The sequence below is a fragment of the Oratosquilla oratoria genome, chromosome 20, assembly GCF_046742065.1.
Source record: "Oratosquilla oratoria isolate Oo_2021 chromosome 20, ASM4674206v1, whole genome shotgun sequence".
NCBI classification, from domain to species: domain Eukaryota; kingdom Metazoa; phylum Arthropoda; class Malacostraca; order Stomatopoda; family Squillidae; genus Oratosquilla; species Oratosquilla oratoria.
Window position 1 is genome coordinate 32,066,625 of NC_134796.1, and position 15,000 is coordinate 32,081,624.

General features: G+C 37.2%; 1 protein-coding gene across 1 annotated transcript in view; it reads left to right on the forward strand.

The window, feature by feature from the left end:
- LOC143036168 (thrombospondin type-1 domain-containing protein 7B-like) overlaps positions 1–15,000 on the forward strand; it is a 546,632-nt gene that overhangs the window by 154,008 nt on the left and 377,624 nt on the right. The window contains exon 4 of the mRNA XM_076203416.1: positions 505–1,213. Within this exon, the coding sequence (XP_076059531.1) occupies positions 505–1,213 (709 nt within the window). The remainder of the gene's footprint in view (positions 1–504; positions 1,214–15,000) is intronic.

Genomic DNA, 15,000 nt, shown 5'->3' on the forward strand with positions numbered 1-15,000 from the left:
GCGTATCCGTATACACGAGTATATTAAGTATATAATTCCACAATACACCCAGCTACGATCTGAGTCCAGAAGCCGAGATCTGGGCTGATCGTTACTGATGGGAAAGGGGAATTTCCTAGTTGTCTGATCTTGATAATTATCTATGGATTGATAGATTGATGGATCTAATCAAACATATGTTGTTAGCATCAATGAATAAAGCATTAGTGTTTATCCAATTATTTATTCATTTTCTTATTTGTTTGTTTATTAATTCATTTATTTATTCATTTATTTGTGTGGCCATTTATTTATTTATTCTATTCATTTATATATTTATCTATCTTTATTCATCTATTTATCTATCCATTTATTTTTTAATTTATTTATATATTCGTTTATCTATCTACGAACTAATTTGTTTATATATTCATCTATCCATTAATTTATTAATTAACTCATATATTTATTCATTTATTTATCTATCAACTCGTTTATTTATCTATCTATTTATCTATTTCCCAGATGGACGGTGGGCTATCGGCAACTGGGGAGAGTGTCAGATTGAGGACGGCACGGGCGTCAACCACCAGGGCCGCTGCCGAGGCATCCGTCGACGCAACATAACATGTGTGACGTCACATGGCGAGGCCGTGAGCGACGCTCTGTGCGTCCCCCTCAAACCCGCCGTCGAGGATTCCTGCGCTCGGCCGTGCCCTCAGCACTGCGTCGTGGGCCCCTGGGGCGAGTGGGCCCCTTGTCGCTCATGCGTGTCTGACCAGAGACGAAGCAGGGCTGTGCTCGTGGGGCCCCTTCATGGCGGCCGCCCCTGCCCGGCCCTTAGCGAAGCCAGACCCTGCAACCTCCCGTGTCCTTCTTCAGGTGGTCTGTTGGCCACAATCTCTGAAGACGTCTCCCAAGAAGCCAAGCTCAGAGTGGGCATGTGGGGACCTTGCCAAGACCCTGAGGACGAAGAGAACCTCGAGGACTACGATGTAGAGACCACAGAGACCCTTCAGGAGAACGAGGAGATGCCCTTGGGGGAGGAAGAGGCTCTCGAAGGGGACGAGGAGAACGAGGAGGACGACGAGGGGGAGCAGGTCACAAGGCTGGAGATCGAAAACAGACTCTTGCAGAAGAGGTTGGCACTTCGGAGGTCTCGAGAACCGCGGATTGGGTTCCAAGTACGGCCTCTGGAGTGCGTCCACCCCAACGCTTCCCGCTTACCCGTCAGGTAGGTCCTGATAGCGTCAGCAAATCTGCAATTTATTACCTTCTTAGCCTCGAGTTTGCCTTTCCAATGTGCATAAATTATCGAATTTCTATTTCCATAAAAATTTCTCAAGTCTGTCTCCCTCTCTCTTTTTTTTCTCCAAAATTCTCTTCTTTTCGTCTTTTTCAGGGGAATGATATCCCCTCCCACACACACACACAAAAAAAGATAAAACACCAGCTGAGAGCCTCTCTTGATGTTCAGAGCGAAGAACATACCAATTTGATGTCAGGTATATACTGGTATATACATATCCTGATTGGTATTAACATGAATAGAATTTCCTGACAGCAACCAATATAAAAGGATAAGCTGTTATGACCAAACAGGTGGTCTGAACAAATGTCCTGAACAAGCAGCCTGAATAAATGGTCTGAACAAGTGGACTGAACAAATGAACTGAGCAAGTGGCCAGAACAAAAGGCCTAAACAAATTGACTGAACAAATGGACTGAACAAATGGCCTGGACAAACGAACTGAACAAATAAATTGAACAAGTAGATTGAACAAATGGCCTGAAGGAATAGATTTAACAAATAGCCTCAACAGATAAACTGAACAAATTAACTGAACAGTTGACCTGAATAACTGCCTGAACAAAGGAACTGAACAAATAGACTGAATAATTGGACTGAACAAACGGGCTGAACAAATAGACTGAACAGTCTGAACAAATAGACTAAAAATACGGCCTAAACAAGAACTAAACAAACTACCTGAGCTATTAAACTAGAAAAACGGCCTGAATAAACGGTTTAAACAAACAGACTGAACAAATGGACTGAACAAACGGGGGGCGGGAGTGTAGTCTGAACTCGTCACTGTCGTGCTGATTACGCTAAATCTATGCGGGTGTCTGGTTAAATTACATCCCCACCCGTCCCCCACCTCCACCCTCAATGTAAACCGAAAGGGAGCGGATGTTGGGCCCCTATCTGTCTGTTCCGCAATCAGGCTCCAGTGTAATTTTTTTTTTTTTTTTTTTTTTAGAAATTTAGTTGAAAAAGGGAAGAAAATATCTTACCATATGGTACAATCTTTATCATCTCCGTCCCATCCTCCCCCTCCCCCTCCCCTTCCCCTTCCTCTCCACACCTTCCCTTCCTCCCCCTCCCCCCTTCCCTTCCTCCTTCCATCCGCCCCCCCCCCCACCCCGTTCCCTCGATTGCAAGTGAGAATATTGGGTCATCCTTCTGTTCATAACCTATGTCTACTTATTATTTATTACTTATCATTTATTATTCATTTATCATTTGCTATTTATTATTTGTTATTTATTACTTATGCCTATTCATTGTTTATTTTCATTATTATTATGATTTATTATTCATTACTTGTCATTTTCTATTTGTTATTCATTATCATTTACTAATATTATCTATTGTTTGATATCTATTTCTATTATCAATTACTATTATTTATTATCATTTATTACTATTATTCATAATTTATTATTATTATTTGCTATTTACTATTCATTACTATTATCTATCATCTATTATTTCTGTCTCTTTTTCTTTATCTTCTTTATCATATTTTCCTCCTTCTTCATCTGTTAACATTTTTTATCCTTCGTTGCTCTTTCCGTTTCTTCCGCCTTTTTCTCTCTCCTCCCTCCTCCTCTTCTCAGTTTGATTTCAGGTTATCGCTTCTTTCTCGTCTTCCTACTCTCTCTCTCTCTCTCTCTCTCTCTCTCTCTCTCTCTCTCTCTCTCTCTCTCTCTCTCTCTCTCTCTCTCTCTCTCTCTCTCTCTCTCTCTCTCTCTCTCTCTCTCTCTCTCTCTCTCTCTCTCTCTCTCTCTCTCTCTCTCTTTTTCCCTCTCCCTTTCCCTCTCTCTCTCTCTCTCTCTCTCTCTCTCTCTCTCTCTCTCTCTCTCTCTCTCTCTCTCTCTCTCTCTCTCTCTCTCTCTCTCTCTCTCTCTCTCTCTCTCTCTCTCTCTCTCTCTCTCTCTATCTCTCTCTCTCTCTTTTTCCTCTCTCCTTTCTCTCTCTCCCTTTCTCTCTCCCTTTCCCTCTCTCTCTCTCTCTCTCTCTCTCTCTCTCTCTCTCTCTCTCTCTCTCTCTCTCTCTCTCTCTCTCTCTCTCTCTCTCTCTCTCTCTCTCTCTCTCTCTCTCTCTCTCTCCATCTATCTTTCTCTTTTAAACTTCTTTTCCTTATAATCTACTCATTCTCTCCCCAGTCCTCCTCTTCCTTTTTTTTTTTTTTTTTCCTCCTCTTTCTTCTCCTCCTCCTCCTCGGTATCTTCCTTTTTCTTACTTCTCGTTCCCTCCTCTTTTCTATCCTCTCCGTCTTCTTCATTTTCTTTTTCTTCTTCTTCTTCTTCGTCTCTTGCTTCCTCCCGTTCAATCTTTCGCTTCTTCTCCCCTTTCCATATTTCCAATTTGTCTTCCTCTCTCTCTCTCTCTCTCTCTCTCTCTCTCTCTCTCTCTCTCTCTCTCTCTCTCTCTCTCTCTCTTTCTTCCCTTCTTCCATTGCTTCATTCTATTCCTCTGCGTCACTCTTACTTGCCTCTCCTTTCATTCTTTACTCTCTCTCTCTCTCTCTCTCTCTCTCTCTCTCTCTCTCTCTCTCTCTCTCTCTCTCTCTCTCTCTCTCTCTCTCTCTCTCTTCTCTCTCTCTCTCTCTCTCTCTCTCTCTCTCTCTCTCTCTCTCTCTCTCTCTCTCTCTCTCTCTCTCTCTCTCTCTCTCTCTCTCTCTCTCTCTCTCTCTCTCTCTCTCTCTCTTTTCCCCTCCTTTCCTCCCACTTTTATTCTTGTTCTTCATCATTCATTGAAGTTTTTTTTTTTTTGGGGGGGGAAGGGTGAGGAGGTAGCTCTACATCCTCTTCCTTATTTGCTGAGGATTGGTTTGAAAGTATTTGTGAAGTGAGTATATCCTGTATATAAAGTATATGAGAGCATATTGAAGGCTTGTCGGGTGGGAGGCCATGAGAGGTAAGAAAAAATGAATCCTGAGAATTTTAAGAATAAAAACATATAAAAAGTAATATATGTATATATATATATATATATATAAATATATATATATATATATATATATATATATATATATTAATAAGAAGGTAAAAAAAACGGGGTTCGAGTCCAAAAAGAACAATATATATATATATATATATATATATATATATATATATATATATATATATATATATATTTATATATATATATATATGTATATATATATATATATATAAATTATTGTGAGTTACAACCTGCTCTATAGAATTTGCCCAGGTAAATAAATTTTGTTAGATTCATACAGATAGACACACATATAAACATAAACACATACGTACAAACACACACACACACACACACACACACACACACACACACACACACACACACACACACACACACACACACACACACACACACAAGCGCTCTTCCTCTCATTTGTCTTTATTGTTATTTTTCACGCTGGCCAGTCCATTGTCTTTGGTGCAATTATGAAATGAAGCACGTGTCCGTCTCTGAAGTCTTGTGTTTTCATTGATTTCTCAAACCTTTGCTCTTCGTCCAACCTCCGGAAACACTGTCGTCGATTTCCTTTCTGTCTGAGAACATGAGTTTGTTCTTCCATTTTTATTCTGAACTTTCAGTTTCTCTCTGTGAATAAGAGTTTGTTGTTCAAATTTTATTTTCAACATTTATTTTATTTCAGTTTGTCCGTGAATATGAGTTGGTTCTTCAAATTTTAATTCGAATTTTTATTTTCTTTCAGTTTCTCTCCGTGAACATGAGTTTGTTCTTCAATTTTTATTTTGAACTTCCAGTTTCTCTCTGTGAATATTAGTTTGTTCTTCAAATTTCATTTTGAACTTTTATTTTCTTTCAGTTTCTGTCTGTGAATATGAGTTTGTTCTTCAAATTTTATTTCGAATTTTAAATTCTTTCAATTTCTGTCCTTGAACATGAGTTTGTTCTTCAACTGTTGTTTTGTATTTCTAACTTCGTCCAGCTTCTGTCTGTGAGCATGAATTTGTTCTTCAGATGTTATTTTGAACTTTTATTTTCTTCCAGTTTCTGTGAACATGAGTTTGTTCTTCAACTGTTGTTTTGAACTTATATTTTCTTCTAGCTTCTGTCTGTGAACATGAGTTTGTTCTTCAGATGCTATTTTGAACCTTTATTTTCTTTCAGTTTTTGTTTGTGAACACGAGTTTGTTCTTCAAATGCTATTTTGAATTTTTATTTTCTTCCAGCTTCTGTCCATGAACATGATTTTGTTCTTCAGGTCCTATTTTGAACATTCATTTTCATTCAGCTTTTCGTTGTCGTTATTATTTGTATGCATCAGATTTAGTATTTTATGTGATCTGTGTTACAGCGTTTTATCAGGTTTAGTTATGTATGTTGTTTTTTTGTCAAATCTTGTTTCGTCAATTGATATTACTTTTTTTTTTTTTTTTTAGGGCATTTCGTCATTCTGTGTTCTTTCCCAGTTTTACGATTTTACATTACTATTTTCTAGTTTCAGAATCTCTCTTTACTATTTTCATCATTTCGTGTGACTATTTGTTTCCATTACCAATGTTATTCTTCTTTACCATTCTCTTCCCATTTCTACCCATTCCATTACTATTTGTTCTACCAACATTACTATTTTCTAGTTTCGGAATCTCTCTTTACTATTTTCATCATTTCGTATGACTATTTGTTTCCATTACCAATGTTATTCTTCTTTACCATTCTCTTCCCATTTCCACCCATTCCGGTACTATTTTGTCTACCAACATTACTATTATTCTCAATATTCTTCCAACATTACTGTTTTTTTTTTCATTAAAATAATTTTGTTTCTACAGTCACTAGAATCTACAACTATTTTCCAAATATCAGCATTAATGATATAAATCTACAGATTCTCTGAAAATCTTCATGAAAAAATATCAGCATTACCAACATATTTCTTGCAAATACTAAAAATTCTACATTAGCTACAAAATCAACATTTCCAACTCCAACATCAGCGTAATTTCTACAGTTACTACAAGTTATACATCAACTATAATAACATACTTTTCTGTAATTTTCTGAAAAAAATGAAAAAAAGAAATTAGAAATTAACTTTTTTCAATCAATTATATGCCCCTTTCTGAATTGATAAAATATTTATTTTTTCCGTTATTCAAAAAATACATTTACATTCCAAAGATGATGGAATAAAGATCATAAAATGCTTATATGTTATTTTTCTAAACAATTTACATCTTCCTATTCCTCTTCTTCCTTCTCCTCTTCCCCCTCCCCTTCTCTTCCTCCTCTTCCTCTTCCTACTCCTCTTCCTCTTCTTCATTTTTACACATCTTAATCTTCGTCTTCTTACAAGTCATCCTACTGCCTCTCCTCTTTCTCCTCCTCCTCTTCCTCCTCCCCCTCTTTCTCTTCTTATCCCTCTTAGTCATCTTCCTCTTCATCTTCTTCCTCGTCTTCGTCCTGCCTCTCCTCATTCTCATCTTCATTTTTACTAATATTTACTTATCTTTCACTTTCTCACCTTTCCTAAAATAAAATTTATTTTAAATTACCCTTAAATTCCTCTATAATCCTTTGTAAAAGAATCTACTTCTTTCTTATTTTTCCAAATAATTTATATTCTCCTCTCTTGATTATAAAATAGATAAATAGTTTTCGAAACATATTATCCATCCATTCCTAAAATTATAAAATAATAACGTCTTCATCGTTTTCCAAACAATTTACATTTTACAATTTTACAAAATTGACCAATTAGATCAATTTGATCAACTTTACAAATGATTTCTTTTCTTTTATCTTCTCATTTTAGGATATATGGAAAAAATACATTTTTCAAAACGCATAACTTTTACATTCCTAAGATAAAAAAAAAAAAAGTAACAAAAATAAAGAAATGTTCTTCCCTTCTTTCGTGATATCTCATTTATTATTTGCTTTTCTTGATTAACCCTTCGCCTTCCTTTCTCACCTTTTTTCAATTATGTTGTCTTTTTCTTTTCTTTTCTTTTCTTTTTCTTTTTTTTTTCTTGCGCCCTCCGATACTTCTTCCTGTTTTTCATTTTCCTTTTTTTTTATTTTATTTTTTTATTTTGCTTCCCCGGCGTCAGAATGTATGCTAAAGCGATGTTTGAATTACTCAACAATTCAATCTTATTTTCTCGTTTTCATATTATATATACATGAAACATATATGCTCACTCGCAGCCAACAATCTCTCACGCGCACGTGTATGTGTGTGTGTGTGTGTGTGTGTGTGTGTGTGTGTGTGTGTGTGTGTGTGTGTGTGTGTGTGTGTGTGTGTGTGTGTGTCTGTGTGTGTGTGTGTGTGTGTATTCACTTGGTCTTTGGATCACGTGTTGGACTCGTGATCGACAGCTATTTCCCTCCTGGAAGAGAGCTCAGAGCTCGTAGGTCCGATCTGGTAATGCTATGACCTTGCACACACACACACACACCCAACTCCCCGCCCACGAGAGTTGGAGTAACACCCCTCAGCGCTGCGATACTGATATTATTTTAGCCCCGGGCGAGGATCGAACCCGGACCTCCGTAGTGGCAGACCAGAGCTTTAACCACAGCGCCATGAGAGGTGTGTGTGTGTGTGTGTGTGTGTGTGTGTGTGTGTGTGTGTGTGTGTGTGTGTGTGTGTGTGTGTGTGTGTGTGTGTGCGTTTGAGCTCTCTCTCTCTCTCTCTCTCTCTCTCTCTCTCTCTCTCTCTCTCTCTCTCTCTCTCTCTCTCTCTCTCTCTCTTTTCACTTCGCTCTTGCTTTCCCTCTCTCCCTGTCTATCCCCTTATCTTCCCCTTCTCGCGCATGTTTGTATGTATCTGTCACCTTTCTGTTGTATATTCATTTTTGTTATTTGCTTATTTATTGATTTATTAAATTATTTATGTGTGTTTGATAAAAGATGTTTTGCACCCGAGATGAATGAAAGTATCTGTTGTTACCAGAAGAGATTTTTCTATTGAATGTCATTATAATGAGCTTGAGAACTACTTAACTTCGTTGTAGTGAGATTGACCTGTTCCATGTGAGGTCACAGGTAATAGGTCTTAGGTGATAGGTCACAGGTCACACGTCATAGGTTATAGGTCAGAGGTCACATGGCATAGGTTACAGGCCAGAGGTCACATAGCATAGGTCACAGGTCTTAGGTCACATGACAGAGGTCACATGTCATAGGTCACAGATCTTAGGTCACAGGTCACAGGTCACAGGTCATTATATATAAACTATGATTCATAAATCGTAAATCGCTTAGTTAATCGCTAACCGTTAATCGCTTATCATAGATCCTTAACCGGTAACCGCTAACAGCTAATCGTAGATCGCTAACCTCTAATTTTATATCGCTAACCACTAACCTCTAACAGCTAATTGTAAATCGCTAACCGTTCATCGTAGATCCCTAAACGCTAACCGCTAATTTTATATCTCTAACCCCTAACCCCTAACTGCTAATTGTAAATTGGTAACCGTTTGTCGTAGATTGCTAACCGCTAACCGCAAATATTATATATCTAATCACTAACTTCTAACCGCTAATTGTAAATCACTAACTGTTCATCGTATATCACTAACCGTTAACCGCTAATTTCATATCGCTAACAACTAACCTCTAACCGCTAATTGTCAATCGCTAACCTTCATCGCATATCGCTAATCGCTAATTTTGTATCGCTAATCACTAACCTCTGACCGCTGATTGTAAATAGCTAACCTTTATCGGAGATCGCTAACCGCTAACCGCTAATTTCATATCGCTAACCACTAACCTCTAACCGCTAATCATAGTTCGCTAATCGCTTACCATAGATCGCTGACCGCTAATCGGTAACCACTTATCGTAGATCATTAACCATATACCGCTAATCGCAGACCACTAACAGCTACCCGCTAACCGCTAATCACTGATACCTAACCATTCACTATTAACCGTTTAGAGCTAACCATTAACCGTAAATCGTTAAAATTTATCTTGTGTACGTATGGATTAGCTGTCAAAAACCTAAGCTAAAAAAAATAGATAGATAAAAAAGTCTAAAGTCATCGATTCTGACTTACGCCCGAAACCAATCTTCAGTTGTCGAGCGTTCCCCCCCCCCAAAAAAAAAGACGAAAGAGAAGAAGAAGAAGAAGAAGAAGAAGAAGAAGAAAAAGAAAAAGAAAAAGAAGAAGAAGAAGAAGAAGAAGAAAAAGAAAAAGAAAAAGAAAAAGAAAAAGAAAAAGAAAAAGAAAAAGAAAAAGAAGAAGAAGAAGAAGAAGAAGAAGAAGAAGAAGAAGACGAAAAAGAAGAAGAATCTGTCTTGAGTGGAAGGTCCTGTCAAAATCGGACAGGTTCGTGGCACCCCCTTCTTTATGAAATTTTGATTTTTGATAAAAGCAAAGAGCCTTCCTTCCGGCTTCCTTTAAAACTTTCTCTTTTACTTACAAATACGTTCATATATATATATATATATATATATATATATATATATATATATATATATTTATATATATATGATGGAGAACATAAACACAGGGGAAGGCTCGGAACCCTGAACACTCTAACGTTTCGTTCGCGTAGAACTTCTTCAGAGAGTGTATGTAGAACTGCAGTTGAAGTTTATGTACTAAATCTAATTATCTTTTCGGACACTTGGGAAAGGTCGTTTTTCTGGCGTGTTTTAGAATTAAAATACTAGTTTCTTTAGCTAAATTGATAAACCCTCCTCGATGATTCGATGAATTATTAGTTGAAATATATGCTGATTCAACAATTCTTCTAGTGAATTTATCAAAACCTTTATGTAGCACTTCAGCTTCTCTCCAGTTTGGTAAATGATCGAATTTTTCCGCATGAACTACTAAAGAATTAGATGTCCTATGTGCTTTTATGTCATTTTTATGTTCATAATGTTGAATCAGCACATATTTCAACTAATAATTCATCGAATCATCGAGGAGGGTTTATCAATTTAGCTAAAGAAACTAGTATTTTAATTCTAAAACACGCCAGAAAAACGACCTTTCCCAAGTGTCCGAAAAGATAATTAGATTTAGTACATAAACTTCAACTGCAGTTCTACATACACTCTCTGAAGAAGTTCTACGCGAACGAAACGTTAGAGTGTTTAGGGTTCCGAGCCTTCCCCTGTGTTTATGTTCTCCATCATCCAAATAATTTGTCTAAAATACTTATCCATATATATATATATGTGTGTGTGTGTGTGTGTGTGTGTGTGTGTGTGTGTGTGTGTGTGTGTGTGTGTGTGTGTGTGTGTGTGTGTGTGTTTATTGACTGATGATTTAAACACCATATGAGGACGGAGCCTTTATTTGTACGACGTTTCGCTTATTACAGCTTTTTCAAGTACAAGTTGAGATACATATGCTTGAGATTAAATAAGGGGAAAGGAGGGACCGAGGAGAGAAAAGAAGTAGGGGGGAAGGAAGAGGAGGAGGAGCAGGAAGAGGAGGAAGAGGAGGAGGAGGAGAAGTGGGATTGAACACTGGGAAAGTTTGAGAATGCTGGCCCAAACGTCCGAGGGCAAAATGTTCACAAAGGGTGGTATAAATTTGTTAAAATTTTGCTGGCCATGTGTTTATACGTACATATATATGCAACAGTAATCACATAAAACACGTGAATAAAGATTTTTGCTTGTAACCACGAGGAAATTAAAGATCGGAATACTGAACGTTTTCGTCTATTAAGACATTTTCAAAGTACATAGTGTCACAACAAAGCAAAAATCTTTATTCACGTGTTTTATGTGATTACTGTGACAGCAAATTCATTGGAAATTAATTTCTTTCGTAAGCTTTCTAGCTTTCGGAAAGTAGATTTCTGAGGAAAAGAGAGGGGAAGAAGTAAATTTCCAATTGACATTGGGAACTTATATTAATACAGAAGTCTATGTTATACACAAAATAAATGAAGATAAACAAAACACAGTAGAATAAATCCAAGTTGGAATGAAGGGAAGATGTCAATGGTGGGTATAAAAATGAATAAAGACAAAACTAGGAGAGATCGCAAATGAACGTCCTCTGCTTAGCTAGAGCTATTTGGTTGATTCCTCAGGCTAGCCGATCGTCTAAGGCATGACATTTTGTCCTCTGCGGGGTGCTTGTTTTAAACCTCTGTAGGTTTTCTGTGTGTGGGCGTTCTCCGATCCGGCGGCTCTATTTTTGTGAACAAATGTCTCCTACGTGTAGGTTTCATGCTGGGAAGGAGGGAAAAATCATTCGTTTGTACATTAATAATCACCCTTCACCTACAATAAGGAGGACCTAAACAACACTTTTGGACCCACCACAGACGCCATCTCGAAATGGAAACCATGATATATAATACTGAAATCGTCGCAGAGGAGAAGGACCTCCAACATCTGACCATCTTGAAGGCTGTAATTATAAAAGATTTACAACCCATTATTAATGTACAAACGAATGATTTCTCCCTCCTTCCCAGCATGAAACCTACACGTAGGAGACATTTGTTCACAAAAATAGAGCCGCCGGATCGGAGAACACCCACACACAGACAACCCACAGAGGTTCAAAACTCTGACGTCATTTCTGTGTTCATATGTCCGTAGTTCCACTGACATATGAACACAGAAATGACGTCAGAGCTCACAGAACCTCCAACTCGCTAGTAATTCATTTAGACCAACGTGGTCATCTTCCAGATTGGAACAAGATAGAGGTGCTCCACAAGAAAAATAGTGGAGGCAGCCTACATTACTTCCCACCTCTGCATCAACCATAGGGAAGGGTTTATAAAATTAGCAGGAGCGGTAGGTACTCTAATTATCAAGGAGGTAAAAAGGACAATTGAGAACGGAGGGAGAAGCGGCATGGTCGGAGTCACATGAGAAGGGTTGAGGACGGATGAGAGTATGGAGGCAAGGATGGATTATATAAGCTGTTAATTTTCTGAGACTGTATGTACTTTGAGAATGACCTGGTAAGGACGAGACGTCAGTGAATAAAACTCCAACTGTTCTCTGTGTTTAGCTCACCGCCCTTCCACTCATTTGTCTATCATACTTTAATACATACATACATATATATATATATATATATATATATATATATGTATATATATATAATATATATATGTATATAATATGTATATATGTATATATAATATATATACATATATATATGTATATATATATATATATATATATATATATATGTATGTATGTATAATATGTATATGTAATCGTAAGTATGAACTTAATTAATTAAGCTTAATTAATTAAGTTCTTATGTGAAAAATGTAATCTGGCGCCGCTAGGCAGAATCAAATGAGTAATGTCGTTCCTGTTTTGAAGCTGGTAAGCTCGATGCGGCTTCAAAACTTCATGAAAAGTTTTGGCCACCGTGAAAGGCTTCAGTCATATATCAAGGCTGAAGTATTTACTTTTGCATTTCGCAAAAATAAACTTTTTCCTTTTTTTTGTAGTTTCATTAGAGTCCCCGTTCTGTGATGTTCCACGACCCCCTTCCCGCATCCCTCCAACCCTCCATTTTTGAGCCCCATTTTTTTTTTATGTTACTTCTTTCTTTTTCCTGGTTTGATTAAATTTGGTACGAAACACACACACATACACGCACACATTATATATATATATATATATATATATATATATATATATGTATATACTATATATATATATATATGTGTGTGTATGTGTGTGTGTGTGTGTGTGTGTGTGTGTGTGTGTGTGTGTGTGTGTGTGTGTGTGTGTGTGTGTGTGTGTGTGTGTGTGTGTGTGTGTGCTTTAAATAATCTACTGTCGGAGAAACAAAGCAAAAGAAACAGACGAACTGTATATTTCTACCACTACCGTGGTCCTCTTCAGCAGATAGGTACAAGGTAAGATGTACAAGAATATATACAGTGAGAGAGGTACAAAGTGGGAACAAGGGGAGGTGGCTCAAGTCACATGTCCGAGGTGGGGCGGACTCGGGAATGGTAACAATTTATTCACAGCATAAGTTGTTATACAATCAGGTAATCATTGCCCTTTTGATGTGTTGAAATTTGGCAAGTGTTTGATGAGGAAAGATTCGACTATCTTTCTCCTAAAGCTACAATTGGATTTATAAATTATTTCTTTCACTGTATATATTCTTGTACATCTTACCTTGTACCTATCTGCTGAAGAGGACCACAGTAGTGGTCGAAATATAGAGTTCGTCTGTTTCTTTTGCTTTGTTTCTCCGACAGTGGGTTATTGAAAACATTTTACTAAATGTGCTACTACATTTTCGTCTTGTGATATATATATATATATATATATATATATATGTATATATATATGTATATATATATGTGTATATATGTATATATATATATATAATGAATGTGTGTGTGTGTGTGTGTGTGTGTGTGTGTGTGTGTGTGTGTGTGTGTGTGTGTGTGTGTGTGTGTGTGTGTGTGTGTGTGTGTGTGTGTGTGTGTGTGTGTGTGTGTGTGTGTGTTTGTGTGTGGGGGGTTGAGTGGGTGGGTGGGTTTGGGTGGGTGGGTGTGGGTGCATTTACATAGTTGTATCTACCTAGTTGTATTATATGGGAAGGGAACTGTGCTCGTGGTGACCCGTCTTTGTATCTCTCAACATCAAGTTTTTTCTTAAAATCTTGAATAGTGTTTGCACACACTGTTTCTTTGTCTAATTTGTTCCAAGTATCTATCACTCTGTGTGGGAAGCTTTTTTTCAGATCTCTTCTGAAGTTTTTTTTTTTTTCATGTCCTCCTGTTTTTCCATTGTCCCATTTTCATGAATCATTCTTATCTAAGATTTCCATTCCCTTCATAATTCTATAGATAGTTAGTAGGTCTCCTCTTTCCCTTCCTTGTTCCGGAGTTGGTAACTCTAATTTGGGCAGTCTTTGTTCATATGTCATTTTGGAAAGAGTTGGCGCCAATTTTGTTGTTGCTCTTTGTATTCTTTCTATTTTTTTATATTCTTTTTGATACTGGGTGTCCATAGTGTTGCTGCGTATTCGAGTTTTGATCTTATTACTGTAGTTAATTTTTTTTTTTTTCCTCGTCCAAATAGGCAAATGCCACTTTTATTGACCTCAATGAATTGTAGGTTTCTCCGACTATTTTATTAATATGCTTATCCGGTGTCAAGTCTTTGCTGGTCATCACTCCAAGGTCTTTTTCCGAGTTTACTTTTTTGACCTCTTCTTCACCAATTCTATAGTCTCTCAATATTCTGTTTTTACTTTTTCCAAATTCCATTATACTACATTTCTTGATATTGAATTTCACTTCCCACTTTTGAATCCATTTCCAGATCTTGTCCAAGTCTTGTTGTAATGAGTTGTAATCCTCCTCAGTTTTTACTTTCTTTGGTATTTTTGTGTCGTCTGCAAAGATATTCATATAACATTCCACTCCTTCATCCATGTCATTTATGTATATGGCAAACATGATCGGGGCCAGTACTGATCCCTGCGGGACACCACTTTTCATTTCTTCCCAATTTGAGAATTTATCTCTAATTACTACTCTCATTTTCCTCCCAATCAGGAAATCTTTCATCCATTTCTGTGATGCCACCTATTGATTCCATCTTCCTCATTAGTTTATTGTGTGGTACCTTATCAAATGCCTTTTGTAGGTCCAGAAAGGTAGTCTGCCCAACCATCTCTCTCTTGTATTATGTCTATTAATCTTGAGTAGAAGCAGATCAAGTTTGTTGTACATGATCTTCCTTGTCTGAATCCAAATTGATTTGGACTCAGTATAGTTTTTTT